At 40.2% G+C, this 22115-nt stretch overlaps 1 protein-coding gene and 1 non-coding gene across 2 annotated transcripts in view; both read left to right on the plus strand.

The window, feature by feature from the left end:
- Nucleotides 1-22115, plus strand: part of PKD2 (polycystin 2, transient receptor potential cation channel) — a 68039-nt gene that overhangs the window by 20071 nt on the left and 25853 nt on the right. The window contains exons 3-9 of the mRNA XM_045820154.1: nucleotides 4306-4439; nucleotides 7444-7694; nucleotides 10369-10593; nucleotides 12976-13204; nucleotides 17568-17735; nucleotides 19762-19943; nucleotides 21373-21493. Coding sequence (XP_045676110.1) covers nucleotides 4306-4439; nucleotides 7444-7694; nucleotides 10369-10593; nucleotides 12976-13204; nucleotides 17568-17735; nucleotides 19762-19943; nucleotides 21373-21493 — 1310 coding nt within the window. The remainder of the gene's footprint in view (nucleotides 1-4305; nucleotides 4440-7443; nucleotides 7695-10368; nucleotides 10594-12975; nucleotides 13205-17567; nucleotides 17736-19761; nucleotides 19944-21372; nucleotides 21494-22115) is intronic.
- On the plus strand, nucleotides 5662-5767 carry LOC123807010. The gene has a single exon (XR_006783580.1). It is a non-coding gene; the product is annotated as a U6 spliceosomal RNA (small nuclear RNA).

The raw sequence follows: 22115 nt of genomic DNA on the forward strand, positions 1-22115 counted from the left end.
GCATTCCCATGATGCAGGCACTATTATGCTTCATTTTATCCAAAATGTTTCTTAAGCTCCAACTATTTACCATCCACTGTTATGGAAAGCTTAAGGATTTGATCTCTCAAGTCAGTTGATGGTTGGTAAACATAAGTGGGCATTTCACATACTGTGAGACATCATGAACATACATTAAATACAGTGACCTCAGGTCAAAATGTTGAAATTACACATCGGTTTCTGGGCAAAATGCTGCAAGATTCCCATGAGAAAAAGTAGGTTTAAGGCCCAGCTTTGTAGTTCACTTGAAGCAAAAGGTTTTTTCCTCTTCCTGAGCATAACTGCCCTGACATAAGCTAAAAGGACCCAATAAATAAAGATTAGGTTCAGTAGTTGAGCAGTGGGATTTGATGTTTGTTTTTACTGTGAACCAGATAAACAGGCATATGTAGGTAAAAATATTTTGGAAATGGAGTTTCCCAAATCAGCTTTGTGTATAAGCTTTGAACATGTCAGAAATTGACAGGTTTATTAAATCTTGTTATCAGGGTCACTTTTCCCCTTACTCCCTTTGAACTGTTTGGTCCCTTTCCCTATTGCTTAGGAAGGTGTGGCATGATTCTGTGTTTTGAGCCTGTATGTTGCAGCTGTGAAATGCACTCACGCTGTAAGCACTGAGCTGAGTGCATGGAAACTGTTATGCTTCTCATGTTATGTGATCTCTGAATTGGTATATAGCAAATAAATAATTTTCTAAAATTGTTTTGTTGCTTATTTTGTAATAAAATCATGTGAAATACTGGAAAAAATGTTCTTAGGCTCTCCTCATTTTTTTAGCCTACTGTTTATTCTTTCCAGTGTGATATTTACTTCAGATATTGCATTCTTTATTTCTGACTGGTCCTTTTTTATGGTTTCTGTGTCTTTTTTCATGCTGTTGAGTATCCTTGCAATCATTGCTCTAAACTCTCTATCTAATAAATTGCTTACCTCCATTTTATCTAGCTCTTCTTCTGGAGAATTCCCATGTTCTTTCATTTTTGGACCTATTTCTTTGTCTTCCCATTTTGGCTGTGTATTTGTATGTGTCTCTATGTATTAGGTAGATCTGCAAAGATTCTGGTGTAGTCCTTTGTCAGACACTGCTTGTGACTGGTTCTGGTCAATCTGCTTGGAGATATCAGTGATCCACAGTGTGTGGCTCTCTCTGCTGGGCTTCCTTGTGTGCAGAACGAATGGGGTTGTTCACCAAGATCTGCTGTTATTGGCACTGGGCCCTGGGGACTGTCAGCTGAAGTCCCATAGAGCTGCATGAGATCCACTGTAGTTGTTAAACTAATCAATGATAAAGCCTCAAGCTGTAATCAGCAGCCCAGCTTAGGCTCCACAGGATGGGGCAGAGTAATTCCTGCCAGTGGGACTACTGCTTCCCTTCAGGCTGATGCCTTTTGGAGAGGAGTGCTCTGCTTGAGAAGGGTGACTTCTGCACTTTGGGGAATGACTCAGCACAGGGATCCCGGTGGCTTTTCCTTCAGTTCTCTCCCCAGAGCCACCAACCCCAAATTCTCCTCAAGCGTCTCTAGTCTACTCTGCCTTCCCTCTGCCAGAGCCCCAGGTAAGTTGCTGCAAGTGAAACTTTGTGCATTGGCCCTTTAAGAGGCTCTCTGAGTTTCTAATTATCTCTCCCTGACAGATAGAAACCCTGCTGCCTTCCACAGCTAGCTATTATCTGGGCTCCTTTCTGGCTCTGGTGCCATAGTCTGGGGAGCCCATCTTTGGGTTTAGACCCCACTTTTCTCAGGGGCAACCACCTGGCCGCTGAACTGTCCCTCCAGAACTTCAGCTGTAGCCCAGGGGAGCCCAGCCAGCACTCTTGCACCTCCACTGCACTCCATACCAGTCTGGTTGTGGGTTCACCTGCCTTTTAAGTCAAGCCATTGAATTCCATACAGCTGAGAATTTCAAAAGCAAAACCACAATTGAAAATATAAGAAAATAAAGGAGATATGTTTTTCTAAACATGGGCTAAAATTTACATACATACATAACTATACCATATTTTTTAATCAAAAATTTAAATAATTTGTCGAAATTCCTTAAACTTATTTATTTAGTTGGCCTTGGGGAGGCTTCACTACTACCCTTTCATACATGTCAGCGTTGTTCTCCTGACCACTTCTGGCCCGCCGGACGCCTCTGTAGACTACACAGTGCCTCATCTACCCCTGTGTGGGGTGGGGTAGGCGTGCTCTGTCCAGGACTCCCCCAGCTCTTCTTCTGGAGAGCAGAGATCACACCCTACTCATCTCTCATGTCCAACCTCTTGTTCCATAAATGTAAATACAGTGAATGTCTTAACCCTTCATTCTGCTCCCGTGCAGTTTTTGGAAGGTGGCAGGTCATAGAACACTTAAAGAGGGGTATTCTTGTCCTAGTTAGTGGGTCACAGGCTGACAGGTGTGGAAGCCTAAGGAGAAAATGAGAAATGTCCCTCCGCTCCGACGCAGCACACAGGCCACAGGGAGCGTGTGTGCTCGGTTCCATCAGCCGCTGGAGATAAGCGCTCAGGCACACTTGTGTTTAGATCACTGTTTTCTACTTCTCTCTTTTAACCTTAATTTTTTCTGATATTCATGTGGGAAAGGGGATTATATGAGAGAGAGATTTTTACTAAATAGCATTTAATACCAAATCATTTAGAACAAGATTTTAAAATGCATTTTATGATCCTGAGATAATTATAGAATCAGCTAAGTATTAATCACCTACTGGAAGTTGAGAACTGTGGTCAAAAGAAGTATAAAGTGTTTCCTCTGGAAGCTTTTTGTCAACTTGGACTTGTAGCCTATCATACCTGTAGTCTGTTAGAGCCCAGCATAAGATAGTACTCATTAAAGTGCTGACATTCTTAATAGCTCTGTGATAGCAATCTGACTAAGGAGGATGAACCACCATTGTTGGGCATTTAATCACATGCCTCTATACTGGATAATTTTTAGTTACTAATTTTATTTTTAGCTCCAAAGAAAGATCCTATAGAATAGCTAATTATCCTTAACTTACAGAAGAGCAAACTTAAGCTCAGAAAGTTTCAGTAACTTGTACAGATCATATAGCAAGTAAAAGGCGTGGTCAAGATTCAGACTCTAACCTGTGACTTACTAAGCCTATAAGTTATCTTGCTACCTGTCCCCAGGACTATTCAGAATGGGCTGGGATAGTCAGCAAGTCTTCATGGCAGGGGTACAACTTGAGTTTAGAGGGTTTCATACAAAATTTGATAGATGGTAAGTAGATGTGTCTGCATCCACCCGCATCCTGAAGGGAAAGAGATGGAAAACATCAAGTGGTCATTAAAGAAAGTTTAATGAAGAGACTGTTTACAAAGGTGTGCGGGGTTATGGAGACCAACAAGGGGGAATGAGACACTCAGGAAAGGTTCCCACCTCCAGGCTCGAGGAAAAGGGAGAGAATGGCATGGCAGGAACCCAGCATGGCTGTGGGCAGACAGGTTTCCCTTGCACCTCCACCGCACTCTGTACCAATCTCATTGTGGGTTCACCTGCCTTTTAAGTGAAGCCATTAAATTGCATACAGTTGAGAACTTCAAAAGCAAAACCGGAATTGAAAATATAAGAAAATAAAGGGTTTTATAATTGAAAATACAAGAAAATAAACCTGGCCACAGAGCTGTGGCCAGGGTTACAGAGTCCCCTGCCAAACTTCACTCAGGTGGTGAGGGAATGGAGAGTAGAGGTGGAGGGAGCAAACCCAGTGTCCCTCTCTTCATGCCCCCACATCTCCTGTTCAGCCCCCCGCCCCACCCCCGCTGCTGTCAAGGGACCCAGTGTGAGTGTGGTCTGTAGAGATCCAACTCAGGATACCCGCCCGCCCCGAGCAGGGCAAGAAAAATGGAGAGCTGACTGGGGACTGACAGACAGGGAATAGCCTGAGTGTTGTTGTAGGGAAGGAAGCAGCACATGCACCGCTATAGGCCGAGGGGCTCCAGTGGCCTCTGCTGGGGCCTGTATGGTGTCGGAGGTGCTGGGAAGTGCAGGCACAGAGGCCTGGTAGAATTCCCAAATGTCAAGTGACAGTGCCTGATCTTAAGTCAATAGTCAGTAGTAAGCCAGTTTTCTTTCACATGTGTCAGTGTTAATTTATTTCTTCTGTAGAACGGAGTAGAGGGAGATAGCTTAGAAAAATGACAGAGGGAGGGTGCCGAGGGTGAGAGACACCGGAGGTGGCTAGCTGCCATCCACCAGGCATGCGGGAGTGAGGGCAGGTTCCCTCGGAGTTTATCTGGCTCTCTCTGTGTTCCAGTGACCTACGGGATGATGAGCTCCGGCGTGTACTACTACACTCGCATCATGTCACAACTGTTCCTAGACACCCCAGTGTCCAAAACGGAGAAAACTAGCTTTAAAACTCTTTCTTCAGTGGAAGACTTCTGGAAGGTATTTGCAAATGACTTTGAAAGTACCTTGTTATCACTGAAAATTGTTCATTTAGCTTCACAAGTTCAGTGTGGCAGCATCTGCAGGGTTAAGATAAGAAAGTTAACTACAAGTCTGTAGCCTCACCTCAGGTAGAGTGTTTCATACTTAACTTGTTTAATCCTTGTAGTAACCATACAAGGTAAGTACTAATATTCCCCATGTTGTAAATGAATCTCAGTTTGATTCAGTGATTCCACATGGTCAGGGAATGAGAAAAATGCTCTTTATTCTAGTCTGACAGACACTTCCTCACCTATTTTCTAATTCATGCAGTCATTCACAATTCAGTAAGTATTTGTTGAGTATCTCTTAGGATCTAAGGCCCATAGTGCAAAACTTAGCTCTTTTGTCTTGCCTTTTTCCTGTTGTTTTTTTTTTTGTGTGTCTTTGTTGATGATGGCAGATACCCCATGACAGTGCTTGATACAAGGTAGGCACATTTTTTCAAAGATCTCTAATGTAAAATTCAACCCAGCCTCTTACCAAAGTGTCACAGATTCCTGCATAAGTAATGAATAAGTAAGAGGATAAGTAATGAATGATACCATAGGAAAAACGTTAAAGTAATCTGGGAAAACGGGGCTCAGAATCTACAAAATTTGGGGAAGGGGGAATTGGAAAGGAAACGATTGTTTCTTCCTGAGGAGGTACTTTCTAAAATTTTTGTAAGACCCTAGTGTCAGAGCTACTTATTTTAAAGAAAAAGGAAACTGGATCACAGGAAGCTGTTCATTCTAAAGCCTAAAAATATTTGGCACCCAAAACTACACTCGCACAACCTGAATATGTTCCTACTTGAACCATGCAAATCAATTCATCTCTATTGATCATCTGATAAGACATTGAGAAAGGCTAGATTTCTTTCCAGTAGGCAAACTAACAGGAAACTTCTCATATACACATATTTCCTTGATAATAAATGCCAAGTTCTAAAAGCAGCTGGGTGGCATTGGAGAGTTCACCTTAAGAAAATTGCCCAAACAATTAAAAGATCCACCAGGTGGCAGACTAATAGTCAAAATCTATAGCCTTTTCCTTTCTAAACAAGTTTAAAACCATAGTATTCATTATTAACTATTCTAATAAGGGATAATAAAGTTGATACTGGCTGTGGGTCTATGTAAACAGTCTGCTGCACCCCCACTTTCAGTCCTAAAGCAAAAATCAGAGCTTCCACTTAGTAAGCTCCCACTGTATGCCTATTGCTCTGTGAAATGATGCAGAGAAAATTATCATGGCCCCTACACAGGGATGACACGCAAATTTGTAGAGGGTTCTGTATTTTTAAAAAAAAAATTCCCTGCTTATCATTCATTTGAAATACTACACACACTTTGAAAAATTAAAATTCTTTTTTTAAAGATTTTATTTATTTATTTTTTTAGAGAGAGGGGAAGGGAGGGAGAAAGACAAGGAGAGAAACATCAATGTGTGGTTTCCTCTTGAGTGTCCCTTACAGGGGACCTGCCTTGCAACCCAGGCATGTTCCCTGACTGGGAATTGAACCAGTGACCCTTTGGTTCACAGTCCAGCACTCAGTACTGAGACACACTAGCCAGGGCAAAAAAAAAAAATTAAAATTCTTTAAATAACAGCATCCTATCAATGTGGTGGCAGCAAACAGAACACTGCAAAAGACAAATATTTTGCAGCATTTACAAAAATATATTGCACAAAGTCCTATCTAGGATTTTTAAAAATAAATTAATATTCATAATATTTCTACCACAACTCCCAAATTTAGTTATACATAGGAAATTTTACTTTATTTGTTTATTTATTCTATATTTATGAAACATCTGAATACACTTTATCCTTTTTATCTGCAAAGGCATTATTTCCAGTTCTAACAATATTGAAAAAAATGCTATTCTAGTCCTGGCTGCTGTGCCTCAGTGGATTGAGCACTGGCCTGTGAACCAAGGGGTTGCTGGTTCAATTCCCAGTCAGGGCACATGCCTGGATTGCAGGCCAGGTCCCCAGTACAGGGTATGGGAGAGGCAACCACACATTGGTGTTTCTGTCCCTCTCCCTCCTTCCCCTCTCTCTAAAAAATAAATAAAATATTTTTAAAAATGCTACTTAATGTACTTTTTGTGTATTTAAAGACTTTTGTGCAATATACATAAAATTTCAGAAAACCAGTCAGCACTACTGTTTTATATTTTTCTGAAAATATAGCATTGACACAAAAAAGGTCTTAACCCAGTAAAAATTAAATTATTTTAAGTTAAAACATCTTTAACACTTAAGTGCTTTGCAGATATCTCATTTGTAAATTCTGCTCAGTAAAATAGTCTAAATATTAAATATTAACTAGAACCAAAATGAGTGTCACAGGAATCTAGTGAGAATGGCCAACAGTAGTAATGAAAGGCAAATGCTAACCAAAGCCAGTACAAAGTGCTGTTGTAAGAAAAATTATAATCATAGTGTAATGGTTTCACGAATTTGCCTCACTGGACAGTCTACATCATTAACCATCAGTGGAATAAAACCATGAACCTTGAAAAGATTCAAAGCACGTTAGTGTTTTCTTTTCAGCAAAACTGGAAACAAAACCTGAAAATATCAAAAGATTGGATTTCTTGGTTTCTGTTCATCCTGTGAAATGAAAACTGCAGGCTCATCCCAAAGGGTTGAGCCTCGTTGAGACCTGAAAACCCTATTTACGTATTTGTTTAGATCCAGATCATCTCCTTTGAAATCGTCTGTAGTAAACATGTGAAAGATGGACATTACAGGTGCGGGAACCCAGGCTCAATGGAGGATCCTGCTCCAGGCCTCACAACTAGCAAATGATGGTATAAAATCCAACTTCAGTCTCTCTGACAGCAAAACCTACCCTTGTCACTCTACTATGTTCACAGAGTGCTACGCTGTTGGTCATGCAAACTTTCCAGGAAGGAGCAAGGCAGCCGCTGAGCTTGGAGCTTTTCAAAAATGTTTCTTGTGCTTTCAGTTCACAGAAGGTGCCTTACTGGATGGGCTGTACTGGAAGACACAGCCCAGCAACAGAAATGAAGCTGACAACCGAAGCTTCATCTACTATGAGAACCTCCTGTTAGGGGTACCACGGATACGGCAACTCAAAGTCAGAAATGGATCCTGTTCTATCCCCCAGGACTTGAGAGATGAGATTAAAGAGTGCTATGACGTCTACTCTGTCAGTAGTGAAGACAGAGCTCCATTCGGTCCGAGAAATGGAACCGCGTGAGTGTCTATGGCTCCCGTGGCCATGTGCCCTGGCCTCCCACTGACATTCGCTTGTATTCTTTCCTTCCTTCCTCCCTCTCTCCCTCCCTCCTTCCTTCCTTCCTTCCTTTATTCCTAGCCTTCACTTGCCCCTTCTACTTCTTTACCTTCTACTTCTAAAATCTTCATCCTTAAGCCTTAAAACCCTTGCTTTTGAGATCCCTCTTGAAAGCTCCCTCTAGTTAACAAATCCACTGAACAATTCTCAGTCTTCCTCCCAATCAGCCTCTCTGCAGAGTGTGCCAGTGTTGGTAACTCATTTTTTTGACTTTTGTGAGTGACACTGAACTTAGGTTCTCTTAATTCTGTAACCCCTTCTTTTCTCCCCTCCCCTGTCTTACTCCCAGGTTCTATATTCAAATCTCTGCCTTTTCTTTCCTTATATTCTGTCCTCTGAAACTTAGATAGCTCCCAGTCTCGTCTCCATTTGATATTCATCATCTCTTCAACAAATATACTGAGTGTCAACAAGTGCCCCACAAGTTGCAGGACAGGTCTTTTTCCCCCCCAGCACTGCCCTGGGAGCAGCAGTGAACACAGCAGAAGCAAGTGTCCTGTCTCCACAGACCTTACATTCTAGTGATAGAAGACATGTTCTACTTGTGTGTCCCACCAGCTCCTAGAATTCAGTATACCCCAAACTGGACTTGTCACTTTCTTATTGGATTTGCTATCCTTCTGTTGATGGCATCACCATCTTGGCATCGCACCCAATGACAGTGCAGAGGCATCCTTGAGATATCCCTTTTCCCTTGGCCCAGTTTCCAAAGCAGTTGCCAAGTTCTGTTGACACTCACTGCTGTGGAGGCACTCTCTGTCCCTTCTTCTCTTTCCTGTGCCCGCCCTTCCCTCCCCCCCCCGCCCCCCGCACCCTGAGTCACTGCTCAAGTTCAGGCCTCATCACCTCTTGGTCATTGCAGGGACTGCTGACTGTGCTGTGTCAGGGTCCCAGCCCCAGGACTCATAGCTCTCAGCATATAGTCATATTTGTGACTAAGTTCATTACAGTGAGATCATAACACAAAGGCAGCAAAAAGTGGAGGCATGTGGGGCAAAGTCCAGACGAAACAAAGGGCAAGCTTCCAGAAGTCTCCCAGTAACCTCACATGGGATGGGCTTAATTACTCCAGTGACCATTTATAACAACACGTGTAAAATCTTATCTGCTGGAGAAGTTCATTAGGTTTCTAGCGTCCAGCATGTTAACTGGCTTAACATGCTCAGCTAGGTACCCTCTGCCTGGCACGTACCAAAATCCCAGACTCCCAGAAGGAAAAACTAAGCCACTTTATCTGTACAGACAGCTTAAGTACAGTGAGCCACTCTTGCCAGCCAGGAAAGTTTCCTGTCAGTGTAGGGTTCTATTTATCAGTCACATTCCAGATGCCAGCCAAGGCCCAACCTTGCAAGTGGGCTTTTCTGAGGAAAGGCCGTCTCGAACCTACTGTGTTAACTCTTTTCTGCACACCAGCCCTCTGTTGCTCAGCACTCCAGGCTTCCCTGCTGCCAGCGGAGTAACCCTGTTCTGTGCCTCTCAGAAAGCTTCCCTTCAGGGACAGCATGTGTGTCTTTCACAATCTGACCACAGCATACCTTTCAACCTTCTTTTCTTCATCATATGGGAGCCACACAGCACCACTAGCTGAGTGCCTTGTACTTCCCTGGCCCTGCCTGGCTCCAGCTTGCAGATACCTTTACCACCCACCTGTGCAAGTCCAAATCCTACTTACCTTTCACAGCCCAGTTCCAATACGGCTTCTTCCCAAAACCTCCTGTGATCCACCTACCCCATTGCTGGACCTCCAAGCAAAGATAGCTTTCCTCTGATCTGCCCAAACAATTTCTTTATACTTCTCTTGTTGACCTACCTTTTATTTTAATGATTTAATTACAGCTTTTCTCTCCCTACTTGTTAAACTTTGGGAGGGAAAAGATCCTGATTCATCTTTATATCTCCATTAATGCCAAAGAGACATCTGGTTCCTAAGTGAGCCTCTGTACATATCTATGGGTTAAGTTCCCAAATGCTGTGTGAAGTCTTATTTAGTTCAGTTGCCAAGAGTAGCATTTGATGAACCTGTCCCTCTTCTGGCTGAAGTTTTCCTTGGGAGCCCAGGGTCATCTAGTCCCAGAGCATCGTTATCCGGGGAAGGCAGCCATGTGAACTAAGGGCTGACTGCACAGGGTCCTGGTCGAGGTTCCTGGCTCTTCCCTTGAAAGCTCTGAGACTAACTTGACCTCACTAAGTCTCAGGGCCCTCGTCTCTAAAATGAAAATAATAATCTATGAGAATCAAAGAAGACAACAACTTACACAAAACCAAACGGGGGCAGGATCAAGGGTGGGAAGTGGGGATGGCTAGGGTTGGGGGGAATGGTGGGGGGAAGTGGAGACAACTGTACTGGAATAACAATAAAAAAAAGAGAAAATGTGAAAAAACACACAAAAGAAAATAAATAAAAAAGAAGATAACACTTATGAAGCTTTATGTCAAGCACATTACCCAGCTTGATGAGACTTATATTTTTTGTCACATACTCTTTCTTACCAAGAACCAACTAAATTTGTAATTGCCACAAGTCTTCCACTGATTTTACCTGTTTGTTTTGTTTTCACTTTATTTCTTAATTAGTTGGATCTACACAAGCGAAAAAGACTTGAATGGGAGTAGCCACTGGGGAGTGATTGCAACTTACAGTGGAGCTGGCTATTACCTGGATTTGTCAAGAACAAGAGAGGAAACAGCAGCTCAGATCGCTAGCCTCAAGAAAAATGTCTGGCTGGACCGAGGAACCAGGGCAACATTTATTGACTTTTCAGTGTACAATGCCAACATTAACCTGTTCTGTGTGATCAGGTGTGTACCAAGGGCACTCAGCCCTCCTCTCCCATTTCCATGTATTTGTATGCACATCCTAATCAGGAGACAGGAGAGAAAACTGTTGCCTGCAGTTGGCTGAATGAGTGTCAAGTATCAGAGATGACAGTAAGGGAGGGGTGAAAACTGCAGGCTATCGGGATAAGGGTATTAGGGGGAAGGGAGTTAGGATCCTGGACTATAATATGTTGGGAAGAACCTTAAGTCTGGTCCATGTTCATCCCCAGAGCACTGTTTTGCTAACATCTGTTTTTACCTATCATGAGGCTGATCGGCGCTACATGCTCCATGACCAAGGCCCCAGCCATCAAATCTTGACTTATTGCCCTGAGTTTCCCACTCTCAGATGATGCCCTTGCTAACACAACATGAGCACGGAAGTCAGGGGCTATCTCTGGGGTAGGTGGGATGCCAGGGACGTGCTCATGCTCAAGATTCACCAAAGGTGCACAAAGTTCTTTCTGCAGCTCCTGTGACATCGCCGTCATAACCACTCAGGTGACAGTGAGGAAACTGACAGAGATCCCACTAGCTTGTCTGGGGCCCCTTGTTCATTTATTCATTCAATAAACATTTATTTGACATTTAATATGGTGCCAGGCACTGTTCTAGGCTCTTGGGACACATCAGGGAGCAAGGTAAAGATCCCTGCCCTTGCAGAGCTTGCATTCAACCTGGAGAAGGTAGGTAATAGACAATTAACAATAAACAAAAGAAACAAATTAATTAAATTGTACATTAGAAGGTAACATGCTATGACAAAAAAAGAAAAGTAGAACAGGCAAGGGGAAGCAAAGTTCACCCGAGTTAATCATCCTGGTGAACATGTCACCAACTCCCAGTCACCAGCATGAATCACTTGTATGTATATTTACCCACCAGTTAAGAAGGATGAATTCTCACAATGTCGTTATTTTGTGATCGTTTTTCAGGCTAAACTCAACTCTGCTTAACATGGCCAGTTTGATTTTCCCAGTCCTTGAATTTGACAACTTTTGCAGAAAGTAATATCACATTAACACAAGAAAAAGTTATTATTAGAAATGAATGAAAAGCTTATGGCAAATATTATTGAATGTTTTAATGATTCCAGCAAGGATAGGAAGAAGATAGAAACAGACAGGCAATGTGATTGACTTTTAAGGAAATATCTATTTATAAACAGTCTCAAAGGTCTTTTACTTCCTCCCCATACTTTAAGAGTGAATATTGTCAAGGCAGTCACTTCATTTCTCTTCACAGTTGTCTGAATTCCTGGAAGGAGCTCACAGAGGCACAGTGAGATAGGCCAGAGAGAGATGACTTGGCAGAGGCTACTTCTTCTCTCAGGAGTTTGCACTGAGGCTGTCACGAGACCCTGCATTTCAGTGTTGCTCTCCCGAGTTACAAATAGTCCAGAAAAAAACAGGGAACTGACAGTAAAGAGGAAGGAAAAAATTCCACACTTCAATTTCTAACTTGCCATAGTCCCTACCTATACTTGACTCGTGCATGAGTCCTGGATGCTCAGATTCTAGATGGGGCTACACATCCTGTAATGGGAGAAATGGTTATGCCTAATAGCAGACCAAAGGTCTTTCAGAAGTCTTACAGTTCAAAAGGTAGAGGTCCTATTTCTAGTTTGATAGAGAGATAATACCATTAAGTGAATCACTTAACTTTCTCAGTGTGACACCTACAAAATGGCAATTTGGCAAGAAATGTCCTCAATTTATGTAACCACTAAAGATCAATGACATCAGTAGAAATGGAAAAGACTATGTTACTCTTTCTGACAGTCAGACTTTTACTGAGCACCTATTAACTGTAAGGCTCTGGGTAGCAAAAAGTACCCCCCAGTGTGAATTATTCAATGCTAGTGTTGCCAAATGAATGAATGAGAAACTCAGTCCCTATCTCTATGTATATGCAAAACACAATTTTCAACAGATCATATGTGTTTTGAGTGCATAACATATATTTCTATGTCCTTCATTGCCTAGTAGAATGACTTGCATTTAATAAAAGGCCTAGAAAGGCTTGTTTGTTGATTTACTTCTACATTACAAAAAAATTATACAGCATTTTAAATTATACAGCATTTTAAAAGTATAAATACCAGAGAGGTGAAGGGGAGACTGAAGAGGAATAACCTCTTTGGTCTGAGAGGTCTTGGTAAATCCTATATTTTTTGTTACATAAAATTCTACAAGCATGGAGTCACTGACTGACAAAAAATGTTTTGCCACTAGTTTTGGGTGACATGGGATTACAGTTTTATTACTCTACAGTGCAGGGACAGAATAGATGGACATCCTGTCCCGGATGCATCCGTATGTTGTTGTTATTGTTACTGTTTTAATTGTTCTCGTTACAATGCAGGTTATTGGTTGAATTCCCAGCAACAGGCGGTGTGGTTCCATCTTGGCAATTTCAGCCTGTAAAGCTGATCCGATATGTCACAACTTTTGATTTCTTCCTGGCAGCCTGTGAGATTATCTTTTGTTTCTTTATCCTTTACTATGTGGTGGAAGAGATATTGGAAATTCGAATTCACAAGCTACACTATTTCAGGAGTTTCTGGAATTGTCTGGATGTTGTGATCGTTGTGGTAGGTTCGAGAACAACACCCAATTTCCTACTCTGTTATAAAAACATGTTCAAGTCTTAGTCTCCACACCATTGTGGACCTTGATATTCCAGAAGGAGATTCTTGAACTTCTCTTCTGTTACATCAACTCCAATATTACTAATTATTTTCTCATTTTTCATGAGTAACCCTTCTGAATATGGAAGTAAAGAGACTATTTGCAGTAAACTCTCAGGCACACTAATAGCAACCATAAGTAATTCATATTTGTCGGTGCCATGCATATGAGATGTGGGGGAGAGAACAATGTTCTGTTTTGTTGATTCTGTGTTTTGCTAATGGTAATTTTCTTCAACTGCTAGTAAAAATTAACGTATGTTTTTCCACACATGTGTAAAGTTATGGCAAGAAGAAACACCCTGAAATATTTTGGATGCCAGAGAAAACCTCCCAGTATTTTAAAATTTTCTGCAAATAGCCCGCAGTGTACCAAATATCTGGCCAGCAAGGTTTCCGTATGAAGTGAAAGAAATTGTAAGAGTTAGGACAGAGTCAAGAGTGTGACACCTGTAGGTCCCCCGCCTGCCCTTGACCCTATCACACTCCTAATACTTTGTTCAGAATGCTTTCCCTTCAGCATCATCTTAACCACTTCCTTCCAGAAGCCTCAGGGCAGAAATGTATTTTTGCAAGCTCTGCTCCCTTCAGTAATAAAGCTTAATCTATTGCTGAGCCCTGTTACCCAGTTATGCACAAAATGGCATGCTTAATTGTCATGTGCTTAAAAGTCAAACAGCAGAGATGCCCCTCTGGAATCTCAGTAAGTGACACATTACCCTCTTCTCATTCTCTTTTCTCGTAATCTGCTTCCCGGTCATTATTCTGCCCCTGCAACCAGAAATTTGTTCGTGAATTTACATCAAGTCATTATCAAAACATCAGTAGAATTAGTTGATGAAATACAGAAAATACGTTATTGAATGTCACTGATGTGTTAACATATTGTGTTACTAAATGTAAATACGTTATTTATGTGTGAATAAAAGATAAGACATTAAAAGAAGTGTGTAGACAGTGCGTGGCAGCACTAAGGACACTGACAGGAGCGAGGGTAAGAATTACTGCTGACACTGTGGAAGTTGTCTGTGCTAAGTATGGTTCATACTGCTTTTTGTGTACACAGATTCATTTAATCCTCACAATACCATCTTGACCACTCTGCCCCTGCTTCCTAAGCCATGCACCTGTGTACTTCAGAAAGAGCTTTTACTTAAAATTAAAATAAAAGGGCTGTGTAACACGGTGCGGAATTGATCAGACCCTGATGCAGATAGAAGTACATCCCTTCTTTCAGGATGGTTTTGTAACATCACACAGTTCCTATAGGTAAACTCTTGATCCCCAAATTCTCAGTGGATTAATAAATAATGAACAGAGTTTTAAAAATTGCAGTATTCAATGTCATAGGTTTGATTTCCAGTCTAAGTACATGCCTGGGTTGCAGGCCATAACCCCCAGCAATCGCACATTGATGTTTCTCTCTCTCTCTCTTTTTCTCCCTCCCTTCCCTCTCTAAAAATAAATAAATAAAATCTAAAAAAAATTGCAGTATTCAAGCAGGCCAGAAAGATGATGGTACTAGAAATAATTTTTCAAAATATTTCTACTGTGTGATGGCTGACTGCAATCCATATACATTAACATTTATTCTAGAAAATAATTACTGTTTGGAACTCTAAAGATGCAAAGTTTACTGATTGGATTTATATGAATATATTTATATTTAGATCATTGAGGATAATGGTAAAAGGATACATGTAATTTTATGCTAATTGATAACAGTCTTCTTTTTAACTAAATTACTTCAATTATCAACAAAAGTCTAGTCAATGGCATTCAGCTTTTTTGATTATACACCTGTCAGTGAAAACTTTGATGATGCACCCCAATGTATTGTATTTGTTTATAAAGTGCATTTGTGTGAGTGTGTGTGCTGGTATAACAGGTACATTAGTAAAAAACAGCAACAACACAGAATTGAAAGATTGGGATAAAAATATATAGAAATAGGATTCTAACACTTTCTTTTCACCTGCTTAGAAGTTTTAATATTTTCTTCCTACACTCCAGTGAATTGCTTCATCCCCACTTTGGAGACACTGGAAAAAATAGTTTATGATATCTTGCAAACTGAGGATAGTTTCTTTGACTCAGCAGCCACAACATTTTTGCAAATATCCCTTTGAAAACTGGCTTCACCATGCTGCTGTTCCTATTTCTTAACTCTTAGCACTGCCAAGACAGCAGTTCAAACAGTGCGCTTTTAAAAAGAACAAGGAAGGGCTGCTATTGGAATCTCACTTCTTCAAAACGTTTCCTGACCCAGTGGAATTGAGGGCAAGCTCTCCGCTCATCCCCAGAGAATGGCCCACATTCCATCAGACCTCCAACCCCAAGAAAGAGGCCAAGGCATTTTTGTTTTATCTGGCCCAAGGTTGCTTGCCCACCTGACTTGAGAAAGTCCAACTGAAACTGGAAATTATATCCTAAATATAAATATAATATCTTAGAATCACTTTGAAATTACTTCTTCTCATTTTGTTTTTTTCTAACACTCTGAAGTCTACAGGCTTACTTCAATTAATCATTTGTTCTAATCCCTGTCTTTCAAAACTAGCAGAATTACTGAAAAGAAGAAAGACTATTAAGAAGTCTAAATTGAAATAATTTTGTTGAGGGGTAGGTTTCATGTGGTGAAAATTATTTATTCACCAGATAATTTCTGATCACCTACTGCACACCTGGCACTGTTCTAGGCATTGGGAATATAGGAATGAAATAAAAAAACAGATAAACAAGGATGTCACTTATATTTTATAAAGGAATCCCCAAAAAACTCTGGAGAGACATACGAACCCAAATGTTCACAGAATCTATTTTCTCCACTCCCTGTTTGGAAGGAAAAGTCTCAAGGAAACTTAGTGTATTGACATGATACCAGTATTGTATAAATGATGATCCAATAGGAAGATATTCCATATTTTTATAAATATTTTCCTGTGCAGAGTGAACTGGAATAGAGTATAGTGTACTTAGTGAGTGCTGGGTACAGGGTTATGGTTGGATTCAGTGAGTCAGTACTTCTCCTCAGCTTCTTCTTCATCCTTCTTAGCTAAGTCTATGGAGCAAACATTTTTAGTGTATTCCAGAGAGCTCAAAGAATATATTTGTGCAATACAGAAACACAAGATTGGCTCTGGAAATTTCTAGAGAAGAAAAGGAAGGTGGTGAGGTTGCCTTTTCCAGCTGTTCTTGGCAGCCAGTGAGATCTTTGATATGATAGGCCCCTGGGACCTTGATCAAATGACCTCTCAAGAAAGGCCAGTGAAGTGGCTGTTAACCATCATCCACGAAAAGAGAGGGCGAATGGGCAGTGAAGGTTACAGCACCTGTCACAGTCCACCTGCCGTGGATTTAGACCCCATGAGAGGGCAAGGGGGTTGTGGTTACCCCTAGCACTTTCCACCTACACGTGTTAATCCACTGGTAAGAGATGCAAGGCCCAGGGCCCAAGGTATGGCTTTGTAGCCCAGATGTGAAAAGTCTGGTCATGAATTAAGGGACAGAAGCAAGCACGAGGAAAACCCTTGACCCATGTGTTCCCACTGCAGGCTTCATGAGCCTGCTCTGTCCATCATTCCCTCTGTCCTCTAGGACCAAGCTCACTCTTTCCTCGTATGAGCACTCCCATTCCTATCTCTTGTTGCACCCTTCATCTTGTGTTGTGTGATGCCAGTTCCTAAGCAGGTTTTTGTATTATTTATAATCATGTTTATTTGGTCTTGAACCAGAGTATATGTTTCTTGAGGACAGTTTGTGCATTTTACTTTGGTTTGTTCCTCTTGGCCCCTAGCACTGTGCTGTGGACATAAACATCTACTATGTATTTGTTGAGCAGAGGAAAGAATGGATGACTGGAAATCGAAAAAAGACCATAAAAACAGAAAGCACTATGAGGCAAAGAAAGCAGAAGGGTGGAAAGTGATTTAAATGAGGGTGGCAGAAAACATAGAAGTCATTCGTGTTTGAGTTTGAGTTTGGGGCACAGTGACTTCTCTCTCTCTCATGTGGGTGTGTATATGTACATACATTCATTGGATCTCTATTCCTAGCTGAGGAAGTGCAAGCAGTACATTGTTTTACTTATCTTATGGCAGTGATCCACACTTTCTATTTGTGTAAATGACTTCTAGAATGCCATTGAGTGAGCAGAACGTTGGGCCCTAGAATTAATACAATGGTGAAGAAAAATAAACTACTCATTTTAGGGTAAGCTATATATTTCTAAAGCACTGTAATAATACATTCATCTTTTGTTTTCCAGCTATCAGTGGTAGCCATAGGAATTAACATACACAGAACATCAAATGTGGAGGTGCTATTACAGTTTCTGGAAGATCAAAATACTTTCCCTAACTTTGAGCATCTGGCATACTGGCAAATACAGTTTAACAATATAACGGCTGTCATAGTGTTTTTTGTCTGGATTAAGGTAATTAATAAATTTCATGTCCTGGATTTTTCATAACATTTTCCCTTCTTTTTGTTAACATGAATCATGCAAAATGTTGGAGAAATTTACTTTTTGCCCAAATTCAAATAGCCAGCTGAAAGCTGCTGCATATTTTGAAGTAAGTTAAACTAGTGGGACTCATTTGATCATTCCTCTCACTGGAATGATGCTCCCTGCTACCTGCACTGTTGTGAGACCTGTCCCTGCAGGTTTTATTTAAAAGATGCAGTAGGAGGCCTGTTCAGTATGTCAGCTGGACTTGGAGTCCCAGGCTACTCGCAGGGACAGGTCACCCAGATATGAGGTGACCAGGTGAAGTAAAAGGAACTAAGAGGAATGGAGGGAGAGGGGAAACTGATGGGAAATGATCTCCAGAAAGATTGCCTCTTTCCCAGGTAGAGGCCCGGGGGAAGTTTTACCTAGAATTGTGGTTGGGACAGGTACCTCTTCCCAGTAGTTCCTTAATCACTCATTTCCTTCTTTCCTCAAGACATAATGTCATTTCCATGTATGTGAAAGGTTTGGGCATTTCACCATATACAATAAGCCTTAATTCTGGAGGTGCAGAAAATTTCGGTAATTCCGAGGTAGCTGCCAGCCTGTCACCAGTCAGGTTCTATGACTGTGCCACCCAGGCAGTAGCCACTAGCCACAAGTGTCTACCTAAACTTAAATTTGAATTAATTAACATTACATGCAGTTACACATTCAGTTCTCAGTCACTCTAGCTGCATTTCAAGTGCACGGTGTCTGTGTGTGGCTAGTAGTTTTGTATTAGTGGAAATACAGAACAGTTCCATCATCACAGAAAGTTCTATTGAGCAGCACTGTTTTAAAAGCCACTTAGCAGCAGTTACTCGTTTTCCTGAATTGGAATTCGTACCTGGAATGCCTGAGATTTCTCGGCTCAGGACCTCATCCTGTGTCTCTCATGCTGGGTATTCAGTCATGAGCTTGTTCGGGAGAAACCATCACTAACGTACCACACCTTTATCGTAAGATAGTAATAACAATCAGTATCTCATAGAAATACTAGTAAGGATTGTATTAAATAACTTGATTACAACACCTTGAAAAAAATTTTGGTGTGGCCAGAAACAGTTTATAAGAGATCTTCAAGTAAAATTCTATAGGTTTCCTTTCAATGGGTGCCTCAAGCTGGATGGTTTATTAGGTGCTTTTTGTGTAAATATCTTGCCCCCCTAACTTGAAGAACCATCACATTCTTGAAGGCAGGGTCGTGACTCGCCTTCTGGGTATCTCCCCAGTGTCCTTCTCTCAAGGCTTCCGGCAGCAGCTGTCTGCGGGCTGTCATGCCCTCCGGGCTGTGAGCTGCTCAACCTCGGCAGCCATCTTCAGGGCCTGGCTTACAGAAATGCTCAGTGTGGCTTTGCAGTCAGGCACAGCTGGGTTCAAACCCTGACTCCAAGCTCCAGATGACTCCTGAGAGAGAATACCAGTATTTTGGTCACTGTTAAGATTTGACGCAGTCTACTTATGCCCTCCCGCTCTGTAGCTGGTACATAGTGGATGCACAATAAAAGACAGTTAATAATTGCAGTGTTTCCTGGAGGTTTTTTTCTTTTACTAGTTTTTATTTGTGGAGATTTTTCTCTTTCTTATTTTAATCTTTCTTAAGGGAAAAATAAAGACAGTTATTTTAATTATAATTAAACCTGTATTTACTGTATTTTAATCATCATGTAAATGCAAAAATCATGCAGGCAGGAGCTTTGTTCAGTTCACTGCTATATTCCCAGCTCTAAGAATCGCACCTGGTGCAGGGTCGGCACTCAATAAATACTTTTAGAATAAGATAGTAGAAGTTGTTAGATTTGAAAAAAAGCAACTCATTTTTCTTTTAGCATAATATTTGCAGGGTTTATCCATGTGGTAGCATGTATCAAAATTTCATTCCTTTGCAAGGCTGAGTAATGTTCCACAGTTTGTATACACCACATCTCGTTTGCCCATTCATCTGTTGATATCTTCCCTCTCTTTACAGCTCTTCAAATTCATTAACTTCAACAGGACCATGAGTCAGCTCTCCACAACCATGTCTCGGTGTGCCAAAGACCTCTTTGGCTTTGCAATTATGTTTTTCATTATTTTCTTAGCATACGCTCAGTTGGCATACCTTGTCTTTGGCACGCAGGTTGATGACTTCAGTACTTTCCAAGAGTGTATGTAAGTATATATAAAATTAAGAAGAAAAATTTAATCAGAGATGTCACTGCTTTCTCAAGGATAAAGGATAAATCTTCACAGTTGCTATTTGACCACCACATGTTTAAAAGTAGTTATTTATTTTTACTTCATATTTTTATTTTAATATTACATTATAAAAAGTAAAATTTAATGATGCACATTGTCAAAGCACTGATCTCAAAATTAACCAAGCAAAATCCCAAATTTATTCCTATTTACTTATTTTTATTTTATGTTTTTATTGCATTTGTTGGGGTGACATTGTTAATAAAATTATACAGGTTTCAGGTGTACAATTCTATAACACATCATCCGTATATTGTGTGTTCACCACCCCAAGTCAAATCTCCTTCCATCACCATTTATTCTCCATTTACCCTTAAAGTACTTGTTTAAAATAAGAGTTCATTCTTTTTCCCAGAAACATTGAACCACCAATGCATAGATAGCCATACATCCTAAAATGCTGATGCTTAAAAAACAGTCAGAAAGCAATCAGGCATAGAAGATCAGCCGTAGTAAACCAACAGTGTTCCAAAGATCAGGGTCTTCTTAGCACCAAATGCAAATGGTAGCTTTTACGAGAACCTTTGCCTGTATTTTCATTCCTCTTCAATATTGTTGCCATATATATGTTTTAAACTTCAAGTTATTTTTGTAAGAAAAAATAGTACTTTTAATATTCTAAGAGAAACTCAAACCAGTACAGGAATTTTCAGTCTCTCCAAAATTCTCGTATGTAATAAAAAATGGAAAAGTAACCAGTATCAGATTTCCATTCCATTTAGAAAGGAGTTAGTTAGGAAAGGAGATGATCATGATAATGGAAGTTAATAGGGCTTTGTACCTGGGGATCCCTAATCAATGTTGCTGTTTGATAAAAGTCGGAAACAAAAATGATTTTACTAATTAAGACCCAGCATTGGTAACACACGGCAACTCCAGGCCCCACTTTGATTGCATGTCAGAATTCTGGATCTTTGAGACCTACAATTTTGGCTCTCCTTCAAAAATCTTTATTTTTATATTTTTTAAATCTTTTTTTATAAAAGATTTTAAATTCAGACCCAGGGTCACTGTTGTGAAGGTTTTGTGCTACTATGTTTGACCAAGATTGTAGCCTTTTGCTTTGTAAGTTTTCCAGTAATAACAATTATTGTATTTCTTTTTAGCCAAGTGGAAATAATATATTTAGCATGAAAGAATATTGTTTTATTCCAGAAGGCCCCAATACTCACATAAATAGCAAGAGTTTTCCCCAGGATTGAAATTTTCTGTTATTTCCCAGCTATCTACACTGAAAACAGTGTATGAAAGTGTGAAATCATCTTTAAGAAGCATTGCATCAGTGCTGGATATTCTGTTTCTGTGTTGTGGTGATGTGTTTTGTTTTGTTTTGTTTTTATAGCTTCACTCAATTCCGTATCATTTTGGGAGATATCAACTTCGCAGAGATTGAGGAAGCTAATCGAGTTTTGGGACCAATTTATTTCACTACATTTGTGTTCTTTATGTTCTTCATTCTTTTGGTATGTACACTTTTATTTAGAGTGAGGGGGTTTACATTTCGTAAATCACCATCTTTTCTTTTCTCTACACTCTATTCCATACCATTTTTAAAAGATCTAGGAAGTAGAAAAATGTATGTATTAGAAATCATTTTATTTTACTTCTCCTTGATTTAGTTTTAAGTCTTCATCTTTCATTATCCATCAATAGATAGATAGATAATGTCTATTCAGTACAAAAAATAGATCATGTACAGATTTATAGTTATCTAAAATAGCGCTTTGCCTAAAACTAGAGCATACTTACACGCTTTGTAAACACAATCATCAGCACTTTCACAGTTGCTTGCTAGCATGACTTTACATTTCTCTCTTTCTCTTTTCTGTTTGAAAAAGAGGAACTGACAGAGCAAGCTAGACCCAGGATGGCAAGAGTAGTATTTGAGTGAATTATTGCTTGTCAGGATTAAGATATTTTGTTTTCACTTACTCATGTTTAGCATATCTACAGACTGCCTACAAAGCATATTTGTATTTTAAATTTAAAACTCAGTCTGAGCAATGTATGAATATTGCTTTAAAAATTATTTTCAAAAGTATTTTTTATCCTTTTATTTGGTACAAATTAACATTTTTAATATTT

This window comes from Phyllostomus hastatus, unplaced genomic scaffold (genome assembly GCF_019186645.2).
Source record: "Phyllostomus hastatus isolate PE091 unplaced genomic scaffold, TTU_PhHast_1.1 phas_scaffold_39, whole genome shotgun sequence".
NCBI lineage: Eukaryota > Metazoa > Chordata > Mammalia > Chiroptera > Phyllostomidae > Phyllostomus > Phyllostomus hastatus.